The sequence below is a fragment of the Phycodurus eques genome, chromosome 12, assembly GCF_024500275.1.
Source record: "Phycodurus eques isolate BA_2022a chromosome 12, UOR_Pequ_1.1, whole genome shotgun sequence".
Classification (NCBI taxonomy): domain Eukaryota; kingdom Metazoa; phylum Chordata; class Actinopteri; order Syngnathiformes; family Syngnathidae; genus Phycodurus; species Phycodurus eques.
Window position 1 is genome coordinate 17,447,394 of NC_084536.1, and position 19,913 is coordinate 17,467,306.

At 41.1% G+C, this 19,913-nt stretch overlaps 3 protein-coding genes and 2 non-coding genes across 12 annotated transcripts in view; 3 read left to right on the forward strand and 2 right to left on the reverse strand.

Annotated features, from left to right (window-relative positions):
• Positions 1 to 593: 593 nt before the first annotated feature.
• On the reverse strand, positions 594 to 18,197 carry slc15a1a (solute carrier family 15 member 1a). Of its 3 annotated transcripts, XM_061691553.1 has the most exons (23): positions 18,026 to 18,197; positions 17,911 to 17,957; positions 15,070 to 15,157; positions 14,816 to 14,957; positions 14,323 to 14,442; positions 14,127 to 14,226; positions 11,252 to 11,342; positions 9,292 to 9,375; positions 6,484 to 6,566; positions 6,296 to 6,382; positions 6,072 to 6,161; positions 5,475 to 5,519; positions 5,365 to 5,397; positions 5,139 to 5,227; positions 4,283 to 4,364; positions 4,011 to 4,130; positions 3,407 to 3,553; positions 3,282 to 3,328; positions 2,775 to 2,882; positions 2,565 to 2,676; positions 2,342 to 2,479; positions 1,107 to 1,214; positions 594 to 1,004 (listed from the first exon to the last, which is right to left on the reverse strand). In XM_061691553.1, the coding sequence occupies exons 1-23, from the start codon at positions 18,030 to 18,032 to the stop codon at positions 774 to 776; spliced, it is 2,199 nt and encodes a 732-aa protein (XP_061547537.1). In that variant the 5' UTR covers positions 18,033 to 18,197; the 3' UTR covers positions 594 to 773. The 3 variants fall into 3 exon arrangements, with proteins under 3 accessions (XP_061547537.1, XP_061547536.1, XP_061547538.1); XM_061691552.1 differs by having other exon boundaries at positions 17,911 to 18,197; XM_061691554.1 differs by lacking the exon at positions 6,072 to 6,161 and having other exon boundaries at positions 17,911 to 18,197.
• On the forward strand, positions 7,700 to 7,771 carry trnad-guc (transfer RNA aspartic acid (anticodon GUC)). Its single transcript has one exon. It is a non-coding gene; the product is annotated as a tRNA-Asp (tRNA).
• On the forward strand, positions 8,458 to 8,529 carry trnad-guc (transfer RNA aspartic acid (anticodon GUC)). Its single transcript has one exon. It is a non-coding gene; the product is annotated as a tRNA-Asp (tRNA).
• Positions 15,878 to 18,544, forward strand: sdhaf3 (succinate dehydrogenase complex assembly factor 3). The gene is made up of 2 exons (XM_061691555.1): positions 15,878 to 15,986; positions 16,117 to 18,544. The coding sequence occupies exon 2, from the start codon at positions 16,131 to 16,133 to the stop codon at positions 16,500 to 16,502; it is 372 nt and encodes a 123-aa protein (XP_061547539.1). The 5' UTR covers positions 15,878 to 15,986; positions 16,117 to 16,130; the 3' UTR covers positions 16,503 to 18,544.
• Positions 18,270 to 19,913, reverse strand: part of LOC133410403 (dedicator of cytokinesis protein 9-like) — a 79,121-nt gene continuing 77,477 nt past the window's right edge. For all 6 annotated transcript variants that reach the window (XM_061691550.1, XM_061691548.1, XM_061691546.1 and 3 more), the window contains exon 53: positions 18,270 to 19,210. In XM_061691550.1, coding sequence (XP_061547534.1) covers positions 19,085 to 19,210 — 126 coding nt within the window. In that variant the 3' untranslated portion in view covers positions 18,270 to 19,084. The remainder of the gene's footprint in view (positions 19,211 to 19,913) is intronic.

The following is a 19,913-nucleotide window of genomic DNA, read 5'->3' on the forward strand; positions in this document are numbered from 1 at the left end:
GCTTGAGATTATCATGATTTTATATCTACATAAAGCTGTTATTTCTATTTATTGTTGTTGTTATTACTATTTTTTCTTTCAGTTTATTTTAAATGGTTCTTTTTAACTCTGTATATGGATCCCCTGGCTCTGACATAAAGAATACAGTAAAGATAAGATCAAAGATAACCAGTTTAAAGTCCATGTACTAGTAAGACAATTCAGCAGAACGACTGTCTTCCTCATTCTTAACTGTAACTAATGTAATTGTATTGCTCATATTGTACTGGATGGCCACACCCTTTCCTTCATGGCAGTAAGTTCCATTTCCTGTTCTGTGGTTACATCTCACTTTTCCTCTTTGCCATCAATCATAAAAACAACAACAAAAAAAGCCAAAGACAAACCAAAAGAATTGCGATTAGATGAGATTTGACATACTGATGATTTCTGGGATGGAAGTAATATGTTTGACTTTTGAGGAAAATTAAACAAGAAACAAAATAATATCTACATGCTCCCTTAGCTCATTATCACGTAATATTTCCCAAAATGATTTGTTATGTTACAGAATGAAAGTACACAATGAAATGTAGAACAAGGTATTTTAAATGGAAAATATATGCATTGGTTGTTTCTATAATACAGTATATCATGAACAGGATATATTGCCGTAATTTTGTCTGCCCATTGAAGTATAGTATACAAACATACACACGTACACACACACAAAGGCACGCAAGCAAGCAAGTATTTAGCAATGTAGCTTCAACAGTGTCCCAATGTTTTTTTTTTCACATTTGAGTTTGTTTGTTTTTATCTTTCTCATCATCACTGTCAACAGAGTCTCTCTTGACGGCCATCATCTGTTTGAGGTCTCTGTCGTCCTTGTCGTCATCATCCACGTTCTTTCTGAACTGGGCCTCAATTTCCATGGGGTCCATGTAGGTGTAGAAGTACGCCATGATGGAGAAGATGAAACACACGGCGATCAGGAGCGAGGCGAAGAGGACATACTCTGCCCACTTTAAACGAGGAGGAATCATGTATCATCATCTCGCCACATGGTGCAGAAATTTAACTTTTGAGTGTGGTTGTTATTTGTGTGGCATTTTTTTTTTTTTTACTTGTTCAGGAATCTTGGCCACCTCAGCTACGATCAAAACGATGAAGTTCCCGATAGCTACAGTAAGCAACCAGCCCGCTTGCAGCACTGCTTTCATGTTACTCGGCGCCTTGGAGATAAAAAGTATGACACAGAAGGAACAGTCATGCAAAATGCTCTACAGAAGCACTAAGGGAAATGTACTATTTCTAAGTACATTATACGTTTGACGATAATTGCTGAAAATGTGCAAAGACTGAGAACTGTGTAGTACAATTGGGAAGGTATAGCATTCAACTTTTTTTCACCGTTTAAGTTTTTCAGATTTTTTGGGGGCAAGGCTAAAACGGTGCAGAGTGACACACTTCAGGTCAGGCATGAGTCCCCCCACCGCCATAATATAAGAACTTGAGCGCCTTCATTCACATCAGTGGTTGTCTAGCATGCTTTCGACATGCAGTTAGCTATCTAGCTATGTCTACACCCCGAAAATACTTCTTTCCTTTCGATAGTCCACGGGCGTGGCCGCTTTAGAACGCCTTGTTGTTGGCTGTGAGTGTGCGCACATCACCCAGAAAAAGGGGGGTGGTGGTGGAAGTCTTATGTGACAGCCAGCGTGTAAAGATGGAATAGTCCATTGCAGGAGAAGGGTGGGGGAGCACTCGAAGCAATCATGATAGAATAAGCATTTTGATGTGTTTTAAGCATGTAAATTAATACTCAAACAATAATAATTACTTGAAATGGAAGAAAACTTCATCAGATTTTATGAAATGTTTGTGGGGCCCTAAAAATCTCAGGACCCAAAGCAATTGCCTATCTTTGCCGAATAGTACAGTAAGTCCTCCCACGACGAAACGCGAATTCACCTGATTTCTTTTTAACCTATCCTCTGTTGTTTGCTGAAAAACTCACCTATTCACTGTTTGTGCTTGTTCTGAAATGCCAAAAGATGCCACAAGATGGCGTAAATGCTGGTCTAATAGAAATATAGTGCTTTGGCACTATCGTGTGGCATCTTGGTGCCAAGGAACTTTGTTGACATAAGGGAAGGAGCTTCTTTTAGATAGGCCAAACCTCTCTTTAATACAAACCCCAATTTCAATGAATTTGTGATGTTGTGTAAAAAGTAGGAAAAAAACAGAATACAATGATTAAAAAATATTTTCAACCTATATTCAATTGTATACACTACAAAGACAAGATACTTAATGATAAAAAGAATACACTGTCGGGTACAATACAGTATTTGTTTACCTGTGAGTAAGAGAACTCCAAGCCTGTGACAGAAAACATGACTTCGCCTGCAGTGATGAAAAAGTACTGTGGGATCTGCAGGGCCATGTGCACCGAGTTGGGCTTGATGTCTTCTCCTGCACTAATAGACTCGTGACACTAACAGAAAAACAAGAAACCATTTTAAATGCTGAAAATAAATACACAAAAGCACATTTCACAACGATGCATCTGGCAAACTCACAGAAGGTCCAAACTTGAATGTACTGTGGATAAAGAAAGTGTACGAACTTCCGAATCCAAACTCCCTGCTGTATTTGCATGACTCTGAATCGCTCTTTATGGTGAAAGTGGTGCTGATCAACAGAAAATCACGTTAGTATTTTATTTGCATTATTACTATTGTTGTTGTTGTTTGCTATAGCCAGTCGAGGTTAAGTTTTGAAGTACTTACATTCCATTTTTGATCTGGGAATAGTTGGAATAATATTCCGGTTCAAGTAAAGTGGGGTCTGCTCCAGCAATGGACACATTCACTGCTGTTAACATTCCATTTATAAATCTGGAATAAATAAATAAAAATGTTGTAAATGAAGTCAGCACTGAAACATATTTTAGTATGTAACCACAGAAACTGGTCAATTTTCAATTAATCTTTGCCAGATATCCATCCATTTTATATAGCACTTGTCCTCATAGTAGTTTGTTATATTTTCAAATTAAAATATGGTGCTCTCTATCAATTGGTCATTTAGTGGTATCATTTTCCAATGCTAATCCATTTAATTCAATGTCAGTAAAAATGGTTGGTTGTCTATATATGCCCTGTGACTGGCTGGTGACCAGTCCAGGGTGTACCCGGCCTCTTGGAACAAGTCCCCTGGGAAAGGCTCCAGTTCACCTGCGACCCTATGAGGATAAGTACAATAGAAAATGGATGGATGTAACATATGTAATTTACCTGACTGCGTTATTTCCTTGCTGCGGCTTGGCCTTGAGATCCTTAGTCTGAGAGAAAGACACAGTCAATGTTTATTTGCTTCGCCACACAAGCGTCTTGATTTATTTGAATTGTATTGAAATCACCAGCAGCCACTCGTGTGAGACGTTTGCAGGAAGCAGAAGCGTCTGTCTAGCTCCCTTGGTTAAGAAGAGCGCTCTCGTCACTCCTACGTGGCTCTCCACAGACACACTGATTTCTTCCTCTCCAAATGTCAAGTACTGCTCACTGGCCTGCAACACACACACACACACACACAAATGATATACATTAAAGATGGGAGCAGGGGTAAGGGTTTTCCAAAGTGCAAACCCTGGAATTTACTCAAAATGGCAGCTTCAACGCAAAACGGGGGACTTCCTGTTCAATTCAGAGCATGGGTCCTTGACACATTTTTTTATGCGTCCTGCTGTATGAGACATGTTCACCCAATTTTATGTCAATCGGTCAAACTGGTGCATGCAGGAGGCACTATGAGTGAGTTTTGAGAGTTGTGTTAGGGAAACCTGTTAGGGAAACCAGAATACACACGCTTGCAAAAATAAACTGGTGAGGTTTTAGGCATGGTGAGGCACCCCAAAAAAGGCGACACATTGATCAGAAGGCAATTAAACAGTAATTCTAAGAAGAATAAACATCTGGCTGTGAAAAAAGAGCAGGGCATTAAGTTATGAAGAGATGACGGCGTACTTGATTTGGAGAGAATTCCAGCTGAACATTGTCTGGCAGGTTGACTTTGACTGGCTGAGGACCCATGTTTAGTAATTTCAACTGGCTCTGAGATGCTGATGGGAATGTAGGCAGCGTTTTCTAAAATAATTGAAAAAAAAAAGGTACAAAGTAGAGATCATTTTATTGGCTGTGATACTCTTGTCCCAAATTGTTATGTGGAACAACACATGAGCCATGTCTCATTGAAATGTAAAACGACGTCAGCAAACAATATTGCATCATCCACTTACGTCAATTTGAACTTGAACCAGTGCAGCACAGACGAAGGCCAAAGCTGCCAGAAACATCCCCACGGTCATTCTTTTTAGAGGCCTAACGAAACAAATATTATTACAACATACAAGTATCTGTAGCGGCACGGTGGCCGACTGGTTAGAGCGTCAGCCTCACAGTTCTGAGGAGCGGGGTTCAATCCCCGGCCCCGCCTGTGTGGAGTTTGCATGTTCTCCCCGTGCCTGCGTGGGTTTTCTCTGGGCACTCCGGTTTCCTCCCACATCCCAAAAACATGCATAAATTGGAGACTATAAATTGCCCGTGAGTGTGAATGGTTGTCTGTTTGTATGTGCCCTGCGATTGGCTGGCAACCAGTTCAGGGTATACCCCGCCTCCTGCCCGATGACAGCTGGGATAGGCTCCAGCACCCCCGTGACCCTAGTGAGGATAAGCGGCTCAGAAAATGGATGGATGGATGGATGGAAGTATCTGTATGTTGTTAAATACTACAGTATATTTTCTCAAATAGTCGTCTCCAAATAAATTTATGCTGTGACACAATTGATCGTTGGGTGCATTGTCCACTTAATCATTGAAACCAAAATGATACTGTTTAAATAGAAACCTCTTTTTTCACCTGTTCAATGTTTCAGTACTTTTTGCACAGTTTTCTGTTCTCGAAAATTACCAACAGGTGATTTTAAATTGTTATTTCTACGTATGTCCACTTGTCTGCTTTTCTGTGACTCTTCCAGTCTCTTTGTATATCTATAGCTACCTGCTAATGACAATATCCCTAACTTTTTGTGAGTAGTGTAGCTACAGTCTATAAAGACCTCTACACAGCTGCAGTCACCCTCTAGTGTTACTTACGTAAAGTTCAGGCCACATTTTTTGATGAGAGGGTAGATGACACTGTCCATGATGGGCACCAGGGTCAAGATCAGGATGGGGTTGACAGTCTTTTAAAATGACACAGTGAGAGTGAGGCCAGTACAACACGCTCACACCCACACCTACAACACACACACACACGCATACAAACACAAACACGCGCACACGCTTATCTATAAAACATCATGACTTGACATAACCATACCTGCATCTGATCGGGCTGGATGACAAGCGCTCCCTGCAGACACATACAGCTTAGTAATACACCCACACATTGCCTCTGAGTTTAAAATTGTTCTTAAGTGGCAAACGTACAAAGTTTCCATGCATGGTGGTGGCCTGCAGAGTCCACCTGGAACCCTTACAGACAAGAGAAGTGTTTAGAAGACATCGATTGCATGGTGCAACATCAAGACTATACACTGTGTGCACAAGGGAGTATTTTGACCAATTCAGTTGTTTGTTCACTATTTTCACTTCAACAGTTGAAAATAAATGAGTGAGATAGCAAAAGATTATTATTTTTTCCACATAGTTGCCAAACAATTCTGCAAACCAATATTTTACAAATAATTGTGCACACTGAGATATTCTCTTAAGAAAGTCAAAACCTGACTTTTACAGATACTTGCGGTGTGACTTTTCAAAATTTCGAAATTGAATTTGAGATACAAGCGCAGTTTGGCAGGTAGTGAAGAATAGTGCAAAAAGAGGCTTTGAGCTATTTATTGCCACTCCCAGTGGAAGTTTACTGTCAAACTGAAAAACAAAGAAAATGAAACATCGTGTATTTAAAACAACCACATAGCTTTGCTTAAGTCAGTTTAGCTTGATGCTCACAAACAATGCAAAACACCACAGACGGGCATATAATTGTGCAGGCAGTGTAGTGAAGAGCTTTCAGTAAAATACCTTCTGGTCAAACAGAGTCCAGAACATTGGAAGTGGAATGTACAGGAAGAGAACCTTCAGCACCATTTTGATTTGAGCAATGAGCAATTTCTACAAGGCAGTTAGGAAGAATCATACAATAACATTAAGCACTGCTGATAAGAATAATATTTTCATAATAAGCACTTAGTTATGACACTCACTGCTGATAAGAAAAATTGCAGACTGTTTGAAGCCAAACTTACATCATACTTTTCCTCTGCCCAGTCCATCCAGTGCTGCCTCTTGGGGAATCTGCTGCTTCTGTGCCTGTAGCGGTTTTTAATGGCAAACTGGTAGCAAATAAAACAAAAATAGTTATATCACGGACGCTTGAAGAAGAACAATGAACAGATGCAAGTACTAAAAAAAAAAAAAAAAAAAAAAGACTTACACTGATGCATTTAGAAACATCCATCATGATGTTTCCTTGGGGCTCTGCTTTGTAGTACATGCCACTGCCGACGATGAACACCACTGTGTTTGGGACAGCACACATTATTATCCATCTACATATATAAATATATTCATATTTATCCCCTCCTTGAGCCGTCACTTTATCGTGGTTGAGGGGTTTGTGTGTTCCAATGATCCTAGGAGCTAAGTTGTCTGGGGCTTTATGCCCCTGGCAGGGTCACCCATGGGAAACAGGTTCTAGGTGAGGGACCAGACAAAGCACTGGTCAAAGATCCCTTATGATGACGACAAACAATGGACTCAGTTTTCCCTTGCCCGGACGGGGGTCACCGGGGACCCCCTCTGGAGCCAGGCCTGGAGGTGGGGCTCGAAGGCAAGCGCCTGGTGGCCAGGCACTGCCTGAAAGGGTAATGTGGGTCCCCCTACCCACAGGCTCACCAACTGTGGGAGGGGCCATACGGGTCGGGTGCAGTGCGAGCTGGGCGGTGGTCGAAGGCGGGGACCTTGGCGATCCGATACCCGGCTACAGAAGCTTTCTATAGGGACATGGAATGTCACCTCTTTGGCAGGGAAGGAGCCCAAGCTGGTGTGTGAGGTCGAGAAGTTCAGATGAGATATAGTCGGACTCGCCTCCACACACAGCTTGGGCTCTGGTACTAGTCCTCTTGAAAGGGGTTGGACTCTCTTCCACTCTGGAGTTGCCCACGGTGAGAGGAGCCAAGCAGGTGTGGGTATACTTATTGCCCCCCGGCTCGGCACCAGTACGTTGGGGTTCACCCCGGTGGACGGGAGGGTAGCCTCCCTCCGCCTTCGGGTGGGGGGACGGGTCCTGACTGTTGTCTGTGCCTATGCACCAAAAAGCAGTTCAGAGTTCCCACCCTTTTTGGAGTCCTTGGAGGGGGTGCTGGGTAGGGGTCCCGCTGGGGACCCCTATCCAGCAACGACCTCAGTAATTCTGAAAATGTAGAAATACATTATATAGCGCCATAAATTTTCTCATATAGGCTCAGTTACATTGAACTGAAATGACAACATGATAAAGCATTGACGTTGTTACTGCAAATGGCTGTTTATTAATTATTCCATACCGATCTCAGTGTTTTAATCATTGTCAAAATAATTATGGCAAAACATTGTACATAACATTGAATAACTAAAGTTAACAGCGCATATGTCATGCTTTGGACATAACTTCCTCGTTAGTATAGTGGACAGTATCTCCGCCTGTCACGCGGAAGACCGGGGTTCGATTCCCCGACGGGGAGTAGCTCATTCTTTTCCCGCTGTCTGTCACTGTTACGGTTTTTTCCCGCCCGCCCGACAAACCCCATCCCCATCTGTGTCAATTATTTGATTTGATTCGTCCACTAAACTCAATTTGAATAAATTAAATGTTGCTTTTTAGGACAAATATTACCGTACGATCAAACGTTATTCATCGACAGTAATTAATTACAACGACGTAATTAATTATATCATTTTTAATATTAATATTGAATAATTATATATATATATATATATATATATATATATATATATATATATATGCTTTTATCTCAAAACACTCGTATCTCAAAACATATTAAAATGAATGGAAATGTAATTAATCTTTTCCACTACCCCCCCAAAACCCCACAATTTTAAAACGTTTTTTTAAAAAAGACAAGTAGCAGTATGCTGTAAAACCTAATCATACAAACACGATAGAAGAGAATGTAAAGATATCAACTGGTTTTATGACGTGTTATCAACCCAAAAGTCTTACACGCACACACATGCTGACGATTCATTTTTGTGCCTGTACCTTTAAATGCCTGTGTGTGTGTGTGTGTGTGTGTGTCGCTCTCTCTCTCCCAATTTTCGCCCGACCCCCGCCCCCGTCCTTCTCCCTTAATAAAGTTGTCAATATTAGAGCTTTCAAAATGCCATTTGTCAATTCAGTATAATAACTTCCTCGTTAGTATAGTGGACAGTATCTCCGCCTGTCACGCGGAAGACCGGGGTTCGATTCCCCGACGGGGAGTGCTTTTTCTCGCGCCGTGTGTTACTGTTTTTTTTTCTTCTCCCGACAGTGTGTGACTGTTATTCCCCCGACAGACTCCCTTCACATCGGTGTCAGTTATTTGATACAGTCATTCACTCAACTACATTTGAATAATTTTTTTTTTTGCTTTTTAGGACAAATATTGTAATACGATTAAAAATATTAATTACAAAGACTCTAATTAATTAGATAATTTAATTGAAGGCAGCACAGTGGACGACTGGATAGAGCATCTGCTTCACAGTTCTGAGGACTGGGGTTCAATCCCTGGCCCCGCCTGTGTGGAGTTTGCATGTTCTCCCCGTGCCTGCGTGGGTTTTCTCCGGGCACTCCGGTTTCCTCCCACATCCCCCCCAAAAAAACATGCATGGTAGGTTAATTGAAGTCTCTAAATTGCCCCTAGGTGTGAATGTGAGTGCAAATGGTTGTTTGTTTATGTGGGCCCTGCAATTGGCTGGCAACCAGTTCAGGGTGTACCCCGCCTCCTGCCCGATGATAGTTGGAATAGGCTCCAGCACTCCCGCGACCCTTGTGAGGATAAGCGGCTCCGAAAATGGATGGATGGATGGAATTTAATTGAATAATTTTCTCATCGAGTTTCACTCCTAATCCTGCAACACTGGTGAGTAGTGAGGATAAGCGCTACAGAAAATGGATGGATGGATGGTTGGAGAGATGGAGAGAGAGAGAGAGAGAGAATATAGATATATAGATAGATAGTATACAGTACAGTAGACATACCCAGTGCCACCACCATGAGAGCAGCAGGGACTCCAAAGGCAAGGGGATAGCAGCTCTGCTTGGTGTGGATGCCACATTCTTGAGCTATTGTACACGTACACACACACACACACACACACACACACACACACACATGTGAAGACATCAACCAATATTAATAATACTATGAAAAAGAAAATACTGTTTTTCATTTGGGTGGCACAGTGGACGACTGGTTAGCACATCTGCCTTACAGTTCTCAGGCCTGGGGTTCAAATCCCGGCCCCGCCTGTGTGGAGTTTGCATGATTGAAGACTCTAAATGCCCATAGGTGTGAATGTGTGAATGTGAGTGCGAATGGTTGTTTGTTTATATGTGCCCTGTGATTGGCTGGCGACCAGTTCAGGGTGTACCCCCCGTCTCTTGCCTGAAGATAGCTGGGATAGGTTCCAGTGCGCCCGTGACCCTTTTTCATTTTACTGTTTTGTATTCATGGCCTTGTAGCGGACATGCTCCCTTGCAAACTGAGATGACACAGTGACTCCCCACGGTTTGATAAACTGCATACTTCCAGGTTGCCCTGCTGTGAGACTCCCCCAAGAAGATGCCTAGTGGACCCGAAAGTAATTAGCAGGTCCCCTCGAAATCTTAGTTTACAGTCATTAAAGAGTCCTTTCCTTCGTTTGAACTGGCAGGAGCCCAAGAAGGTACCGATCGACGATGGGATGCAAATACAAGCAACAAACTATTTGCTTAATATCCAAACGTGCATGCAAAGCGCCATCCATTGGCGTTTGAGAGTACTGCAACCCGTGAACTCTCATTTGATGTTAACCAAGGATAAATGTCTGTTTTGATATTTCACAAACTCTGTGTGTCAGTGTATCAACTTTACAAGAGCAGATGCGAGATTTTGAGAATTGTTTGTCTTGATTTGACATCAAGCAGCATGAAATGTGATTTGAACCAGTTGATTTGTCAAGACTAAAGTATAAACAGACATCCGATATGCTTGACGAAGGTGTAAAGAGAGAAAGTTAAGGTTATTTTATATTAATATGTTTTTAAACACATTTTATGAGACAAAAGAGAGACGGTCATATTTTCCCAACGAGGCGTGACGAACAACAATTTTTCTTCTTCTGCCTTTTTTTGCTTTGTTTCATTTTGGTGCATCATTTTCTTCTGCAACCAACCCTGTCTCTGTGCTTCTGAGACGTGCCCAGAGAGAGACCACTCCCAGAGGCCAACTGATCTACGTTCGTGAGTAGACACTGCAAGTGTTTGCCAGACTGTACAATATTAGTGGCTAATAATTTCAGGGAAATTACTAACTCCAGGCAAAATACACCTATTTTCTTTCTTTCATCATTATTAGTGTTATTTTATTTCTTTAGTTAGACCCCTCTGTGTGTTTTCCTCTAGATCCATTGTAGATGTCATTAAATATTCTATAAAATTCCACTCTTGGTTGTGTTTTGTGTGTGTGTTAACAATGAACCTCTGTAGTCGAGGACTCAAAATTTCATAAACTGTAGCAACCTTCAGATTATGAGACAGATAAAAAGGTTTATCGTCACTTTCCCTAAATTTTATACATATAAAAAGTGTGGTGCCCCTTTACGAGAAAGATTAGCTTGATTTTAATGATTAAACTTAAAATTACATGATACCGGAAGTAACGCAGGTGTCGCTTCCGGCTTATTCTTTTCTCCTAAATTAATTAAATTTTTAGTTAACCCTCATATTCGCTACAGCCTCCAAATATTTTTCATACAAATGTTGACTAGAATTATGACTTTACTACTGCGATGTCGGTAGTATATACAACAATGTAATGAAAAATAGTAAATGCAGTGGTGACTGAGCACGTCGTCGTATGCCGGGGTCCGTTTGTAAACCTCCAAATATCGGGACCAATGACCTTCTGTATTGCAATATTCCCTAACTCAATGCAACTTAAGTTTCAACTTTCTCTTACCTCGAAGGATGGGAGTGATAATGGTTGACAGTAGGCTGCCTCCATTGATGCACAAGTAAAACACAGAGAAAAACGTTCTTCTCTGCTTCTCCTGCAGAGCAAAATAGGATGATATTCAAAACATGTTCACGTTTCAAAACAGATTTACTGAAATCTACATGGTGATTGCTGTAATGTGTTACAAGGGAGCATTGTAGATGATTTAATTGCAACCATTAAAGCATCCCCAGGGCTCGAAGTTTCAGGGAACACGGGGAGATCCGACTTAACGGTGCCTCCAGATGGTCAGGACCCTGGCTTCGCAACACGGAGGTCCACGGAAACCGATCCCGGCCCGTTGGTCTGCGTTTGCTGGGATGGAGGCCGGTGTAAACAACAAGTTGCCTTTATCTCACCCAGTCGATTGTGAAGCGACCCTCTGACAAGTGTAGTATGCCGTAGCATGCTGAAACGCTAACACGCTCCCCTCAACCCTGCGGTCACGCAGGCCCGTCAGCAAACAACTGTATGTCTTTAGACGTGCATACACGGTCACATGGGTTACGTATCTAATCGGGTGTGTTTACACTCAAATGCGGAAGTGAAACACGACACAGCCTGGCTAAGCGGGTTGGCTTCGTATAGACGGCACAAAACTACATAAGCACAACAGGCTCATTATTTTATGCCGAGACAAGGCCACGACGATATTGAGGCACGTTTAATTTCGCAGTATCGTGAATATTGTGACATCCCTACATACGACAATAATTTTTTTCATAAGTTTGTCCAATCGAGAATGTTGTATGTTTTGTTAGCTTGCCCGTGACTATTTTTTTAGTTGCCCCGGGCAATTGGGAATTGGTAAACTTCGAGCCCTGATCCTTATGGACTCTATTTTCGTAGACTGCGCAACATGTGCCAGAGTTGGCAGACCAGTCTGTGTAAGGATAGCACCTACACAATAAGGGTGTGACCTTTGGCATCTGCCCGCCGCTTGTGACTGGCGACTGAATGTCAGTCTAAACTTATGTCTGCTCAGACCACGTGTAACCTTTAGCGCAAGGTAGACTGCTGGTCTAACACAATTCTGGTGAATTGGATCGCAGTGCAAGCAGACAGACAGGCAAGCTCTGCGGACATGTTTTGGTTGATCAGACGCATTTCATTCATAAATATGGGATCAGCGGACATGGAACCCTCTGAATTATTGTAGAAAGAAATTAATTTAGAAAGCATTTGATTATCATTATCATTATTATATTTTAATAAGTCATCCCAGGTACTGGCCGGGACACAGCTATGGTGGCGGCGCTGAGGGTGGGGGGTTGAAACGAATGATCGTTGGAGAGGATATAGATACATGAAGTGTACAGTACACACAGTATTTAGGTCGCCAGCGGAAAAAATACTCACAAGTCCGGGTAGAACGTGTAAACTCTTGAGCAGAGGTTCAAACCTAGAACCTCTTAACTGTGTGGCAGACATCCTGACTACTTGTTCATGGTGGCGCTGACAACAATTAACCGGCTTGTAATAAGGATCCCCTCTGCAGTTGCAATGGAGACCCGGCATCAACTACAGTACTTAAGTTGTCTTTAATATTGGCGTCTCTCTATCGTGTTAGTGTTGGCGTTGATGCTAATCTCACAGTTTGTAGTTGTGCGCAGTGCTTATGCAACCTATCATACACTGAAAAGATTATACAATCTATTTCAATTATACAACCCCAATTCCAATGAAGTTGAGATGTTGTGTTAAACATAAATAAAAACAGAATACAATGATTTGCAAATCATTTTTAACCTATATTTAATTGAATACACTACAAAGATAAGATATTTCATGTTCAAACTGATAAACCTTATTGTTTTTAGCACATAATCATGAATTAGAATTTGTATTATTATTATTTTATTATTTAACACAACATCATAACTTCATTGGAATAGGTGTTGTAATTACACACATTCTGTATTGCTAATACCCAAACAGAAGTTGTTTGCTTGACAGACTGGCAATTTCGCAAAGAAGCCTTCAAAAACTGCCCCCAAAAAAAGCACTGAATACCTTACTTCCATTTCCAACATCCTATATCCAACATCATTTTCTGCAATGATGGCGACCAAAGCAAGATTACAGAGTAGACTGGACAGAAGTAACACACTTCAAATGTTCTTGTCTCACATTACCCCAAGATGGGACTGTTTTGTTGCGAAACAGACACAGAGGTCCCACAAATTACAACAACTACATTCGGCCATCTGCTTTTATTTCTCTATGCCTATTGTCACGTACGTGGTTAAGGCGAGGGCGAGTAACGCAAGGCAAGAACATGGTGGACCCAATTGCAGGGAAGCAGGGAGGCAAGGCAGGAGTGCGGGAGTCTCAAAATAATATTTAATCTTCAAAAAAGGAAAACTAAACAAAGTCCCACAACAGATACCAATCAAATCAAAGTAACAAAGAAACACTCGAATATCTAAAACTGGAAACAAACTATGACCTGTGAGTAAGACGTGGAATAGAAAGGGAGAATGACACCTGACAATAACATACCACAATGATAAAGACAACTGACGACTATGACATGGCAGAGACATGTGACAACGACAATGAACCGACAAGAACTGAAAGAAACCAGGGAACTAAATACAAACAGATAGACGAGACAACGAGGAACACCTGGACAAGACATGAGTGGCTGGAGAGAGCTGATTGGTCGACACAAAGCAGACGAGAACAGGTGGACACAACAACTTAATGAGCACACGACAAACATGGAACACAGGAAAACATGGAACAAAACTAAACACAACCCAAACCAAAACACAGACCATGACACCTATTCCATACTTCTACTTTAATATCCTATTGAGTAAGGTAATGTACTTACCTGGTGGTCACTGAACTGGTCCCCACCAAAGGCAGCCACGCAAGGTTTGATGCCCCCAGTGCCCAGAGCAATAAGGAAGAGGCCCACCATTGCCGTTGCACTGGATTTGAACAAAAGCATGACATAGCGTTCTGTAAAAACAGGCCGTCAATTTAAACATTTCAGATTTGAAAACTATGGTTGCAAAGAAACCTACACGTGAAACGTCATGTCGTCAGGCGTCCCGTCTTTGTTGGAGTCAGTGATGTCGTGGACTGCGCTGACCGCCATGGCCACCTGGCCCAGCGCGTAGACGATGGACAAGTAGATGATGGTCCTGGGGGACGAAGGTACAAACAATAATGTCAGCCTTCAACATAAATATTGGTACAAAAACCTAGTAAATTACAATGTGAAATAGTTTTCAAAATGGCTGAGTTGATTCAAATTAAAAATAAAAGCACCTCACTATATACCAGTAGAAACATATTATTTCTACTGATCAATAAACAAAAAAAGGTAATGACAAGACTGAAAAAGTTATAAACTGTGGTTTGAAAAAAATAAAAATAAAAACATATTGTGACCACAAGTACTTTATTATTATTTTTTTAAATGTTACATCCCTTTAGTCCCCTATGCTAGGCCACTGGCTTCATGACTTAAGACGTGAAGTGTGAGGTCAACAGAACTACAGGCAGCCCGCTCACTTGAATTTCCCCAGCCAGGAGTCGGCCACGATGGCCCCCAGAATAGGGGTGAGGTAGCACAGGGCGACAAAAATGTGGTAGATGGAGGTGGCCATGTCATCGTCCCAGCGCAGGAAGTACTTAAAGTACAACACCAGAACAGCTGTGGACAAGCAGGCAAAGCCAACACTTTTAATTAATTTCTCCAAATGTATAATAAACTGTGGATGTGCAGCTCGTGTGTTTGGTCACATGTGCATGAACTTTATTCTCACCGCGCATGCCATAGTAGGAGAACCTCTCGCAGAACTCATTCACCACAATGAAAAATATGCTGAGTGGGTAGCCACATAACGTTATGTCCTGGGGGGAAAAAAGCAGAAGGAACAGTCATGCATCTTTTTTTTTTTCTTTTTTCTTTTACTGGTACTTTACTGTCTACTCTATTTTTTTAAACGAACATCAGTTCTTTTTGTTTGTATAAAATATCGATTAATTTTATTTTTTGAACTCTACAAATCACAGTGTTGGCACAATGCGTAGGTTGTAAAACAATCTCAAAAAGGGCCACTTTAAATGGCGGCAAGTGTGTGCTGCTCACATTTACCAAGAGTTTGAATTTTAAACACCAAAGCAAAAAGGTGATAGTGTTTGCAATTGCTGGTGTATATCAGTTTATATTTATTCTTTGCTAATGCACTATGTATAGCACTTTGGTTCAGTGTGAGCTGTGTTTAAATGTGCTCAATGACGAACTAACTAACTTAGTGACTGAGTAACTAACTAAAGCGAAGTCAGCAAGAAATAAAACCTGTCTCCCAGAAAGCATTGTTGTTCACCTAAACGAACAAAGGGTGGCGTCCTTGTGCAAAGCTGTTTTCAGCAGATGAGTTTGCTTGGAGTCACATGTTACTTTTCTTCTGTCCGTCGTGAGCAAGTCCTCAGTGTTGCTGCTGTCAAACATCCAGCAACACGCCGCCTTCTAGCTGTGTTTATGTTACGGGAGACGATATGTAATACTAATACTATTTGACATTGTCGTATAATTATGCCAAATATGTGCCTTACATGATGCCGTAGTATGGTGTAAAGTATCGCGAGATTTGGTGTCGCCGTGTGTGCTTCGGGATGGCTGACTGAGGGAGTAATGTCATTTGGCGTCCGTCGTCAAGGAAAGACAAGGACTTGTCAAGTAACTATCCATTTATCCGATATATTTTGCTGTTTGCTGCATTAATGTGCTATGCTAAAGCATAACGGCGAGCAAGGACTTATAAAAAAAACAACAACAAAAAAAGTTATCGTTTTGTGGTGTTTCTCAGGTGTGTCAACAACCATGGCGAGTGGCGCCCAAGTCTCTAAAGTTTGTTCTTTATACAAGCGGATTCTCGTGCTGCATCGCTTTCTGCCGATACATTTAAAAGCCCTCGGCGACAACTACGTGAAAAGCGAGTTCAGAAGACACAAGAACATATCGCCCGAAGAAACGAAGAGCTTCATGAAAGAATGGGAGAACTACAAGGACACACTGCAGTCGCAGGTTCTGGACTCGGTGAGGGACAAACACGGCTATCTGAAATTCGGCATCGACATGGCGGAGGAGAAACTGAGCGACTTCCAAGATGAGCAGATAGGCCAACTGTACGAGCTTCTGCTTGAATCCACAAAACCTAATAGACAATTTAATATCGGGGAGGACAGTAAATAAGAGGAGGAAACAACTGCTCATCCCTACTTTTATGATGACTGGATTATGGACGTGAAGGAAAGACATCTTATATTTCAAGGTCAAGGCACAATAAGAGCAATTACCTCTTTCTGCCTCAGTGGTGATGTAATCATTTGTTTTTCGTGAAGTCCCTATCTACGTGGTGGAAGTTTAAAAAGTCAAGTGGATTGGGCATCCACTGCATGATTATTATGAGAAAAATAGCCACGCACCAAACTAATTTGGATTTGTTCTGCATCTCTGAAAATGAACGGTGCATTGACAAACACCTGCCTCAAGTCTGACTTGACTCAGCTTTTATTGTCGTTTGAATTTCTCTGACGAATACCCATTACTCTCGATAAAGCCTGAAAGCCCAAGGTATAGGGATATTTGGTTCATATTCCATGTTCATGTAATAAACTTTAATATCCGTCCACCGCTTTATTATTACATCTTACAACATACCCAAATTTAGAATAGAGAAATTTTCATAGCCAACACAGGTGGGTAGAGTAGCCAAAATTGTACTCAAGAATACTGTAAATTAGGAATGTGACGAACTCAAAAGTAGTCCCCCCGAAATACTTGAGAATAAGTATTCAGTGAACATAAAATAAGTACTGAATAAATGGTAACATTTTTAATGGAATCTGTGGAAATTAACAATGTGAATGTTACCTCAGAAATATTTGTGCAGGTTGTCTTGTCGACAAAACCAAATTGTTGTGATCGATTTAAATAGAAGGTAGAATAACTTTCATTGTAACTTAACATGTTTCAACACAATTTGTTGTTCACATTCAACATTCTTGTATCGCTTTTGCTTGCCATACCCTTGAGTGGGGCCTAACAACCCTTTTTCCCCCTCTTGTATTGCTAACAAGTCTTTCTGCAGTCAGCAGCAGGAACTTCCACTTAAATTAACATGTTATTCTCCATGCTAGGAGACTTGTAAAAATATAAATTGCCAGTCATTTGCTCCAATGGAGTGCAGTGAGCCACTAAACAACTATTTCACAAATTAAGAAAATGACATGAAATTGCTCCTTTGTCTGAAAATTGACAAATGTAATCTGGTAGGAAAAAAAAACCCTAACTTTTCAAGTGTTTTCGTGAGTTTAATTGACCCAAAGCGGCCTCAAACGTATGTTAGCTGTATATCACTGATATAGTTGAGAAGAGTTGAAGTTGAAAATGATAAAAGCAGACAAAAATCTGCACCCTTGGGAAATTTCATTACATTTGATTTACATAGCTAAATGCTTCAAAAAAAGGAAGCGAGGTGGACACAAATGGCCAGCCAAGAGTCCACATTTAAGCGTTAAATCATTTAATTTTGATAATACTATTACTATACTCATTCATCATGAAAAGGTATAACATACAAGTGTAAAACACGTTTTACCTTCCCTTTGCTGCGCTTCCCTTTCGTTGGCTCCTTATAATCTGTGACTAAAAACATAATTATTCAGTCAGATTTATGGGTGATATGAAATAACAGTGGATTAGACAAAACTCACCTGCCATGATGTCTACAAGTTGCTTTCAACTGGGAGACCATTCACAGTTGTTACCACAATGTTTTCTCCTTCATAATGCTTACTAGTCATTCATACATCCTCCCATCGTGCTGACTGTTGCTTTTATGGTGGGCGGTAGCATATTATATAAGATACAGTCCCTGAAACCTCCATAAAAAAACATTCCTAGCAATACACCTTGAACAAAACTGAAGACAAAGGAAAAAAAAAAAAAAAAAACAAGTTGCAGAGAAATTCTTGTATTTTAGTTAAAGAAAAACGTCGAGGAACATCAGCTTACAGCAGAACTGTGATTTGTGTTGAATACAATTAAAAAAAACAACAACAACAACAACTGCGGCCCAAAGACAAAAAACTATTTAAATTGGATTAACACTAAAATGGTAAAAGCTTCAAACGATCCCACTCCGTAGTCGGTCGGAGCAGTCAGGTTCCATCCCTCCTCGCTTTGGCATGAAGGTGAACAACAGTACAGTGTATGAGCTCCACACGGCAAAACCCTTTACAAATATTGCACACACTCCTTTTTCTTTTCATATATACACAAACAACTCTGTCTACCTTTTTTTTTTGGGGATGCAATTGGCTTTAAATAGTCTAAAACCATCCCACGACAGTGAAGCAATTTCATGTTGGCTAACATATAGGAGGATACAATTGTAGAAATATGACATCATGTACAAGGGTGATGTGTATGCTGCATACAGTATACTGCTTATGTATACATCAATAGAGTGAATTATAAAAGTGTACTGTACATAGAAACAATGTGACTGATGTATCAAAAAGAAGACAAATCATGTCATGTGAGGACATGCATATGAAGCATCCAGGAAAGGGAACGTCTCCAGTCTCTGCGGATAAATGACATCACATCATGTTCAGGAGTCCCCGCTGTCAATCTACGCGTGTATGCAAGATACACAAAGTCCTGGTCTCTAGCTGAGACCAAAAGTCAAGTAAATGAGCAGCGAGACCTGTACAATCTGTGCCTGCAAGGAGGTCCTTGGTTCCCTTGCCTGACTGCTTTCGTGCTCTTCATACCACAGAAGAAGAGCTGGGGATGCCCTGGATGGTGGCCCCCGTTGGCGTGCCACTGATGGCGTTGAAGATTTGAAGCGAGTCGGGAAGAGTGCTTTTGATGCCGTCTTCCACAGTACTGATCTGGAATCCAAACTCAAAATCAATACATGTAGTATTACAACAAATAACTGACACCTACCCTCCCTTAAAAAAAAAAAAAGATTCTCATTGTCTACACAGAGGTACCTTGACTAACAAGTTGAATTCCTTCCATGACCATGCTTGAAACTCAGCTAACTTGTCTGTCAAATCAACTTTCTGCATTGAAATAAATGGAAATGCCATTTATCTGCTCCAGCCACACCAAAAAACAAACAAAAAAAACCCCACATCAAACGTATAATTAATAAAACAGCACTGACTGAAAGTAGTGTACTGTATAAAATCATACAGTAAAAAAATCATACGGCTTGTAAACTTGAAAAACTCGTAAGTTGGGGCACTCTTAAGTCAAGGTACCACTTAACAGTGAACCCTGCTTATTTGGGGCTCACTAGTCATCAGGTCATATTTTCACCCCCCCCCCCCTGTGGAACCAATCCTTAGCTGTTTGCAGAAGAACTCGTTTATTCCCATAAATTTGGCACTTTCTGTAACACCCTAAAATGCCACCAGATGGTGCAAAAGCACTGTCTAATAGGAAAATAGTAATTGGTCTCAGGGAAGCGTGTTGAAGTGATACATATTGACTTTTCTTCTTTGCATGTCAGTCAGAGCTGGGGTTCGCCTGGGTTGTTCACGGAATGTTGACCTGTTTCAATATAGAATACAGGAGGTACACGTC

Bases quoted from the DNA above. Each gene is read 5' to 3' on its own strand.
- sdhaf3 (XM_061691555.1), top strand. From the start codon at position 16,131: ATGGCGAGTGGCGCCCAAGTCTCTAAAGTTTGTTCTTTATACAAGCGG.
- slc15a1a (XM_061691552.1), bottom strand. From the start codon at position 17,967: ATGTTTTTAGTCACAGATTATAAGGAGCCAACGAAAGGGAAGCGCAGC. The intron at 5,520-6,071 runs GTATTTTACTGA...CTTGTCTGTAAG, and splicing joins GGACTCTGTTTGACCAGAAG to GGTTCCAGGTGGACTCTGCA. The intron at 4,365-5,138 runs GTAAGTAACACT...TTGTTTCGTTAG, and splicing joins AAATGTGGCCTGAACTTTAC to GCCTCTAAAAAGAATGACCG.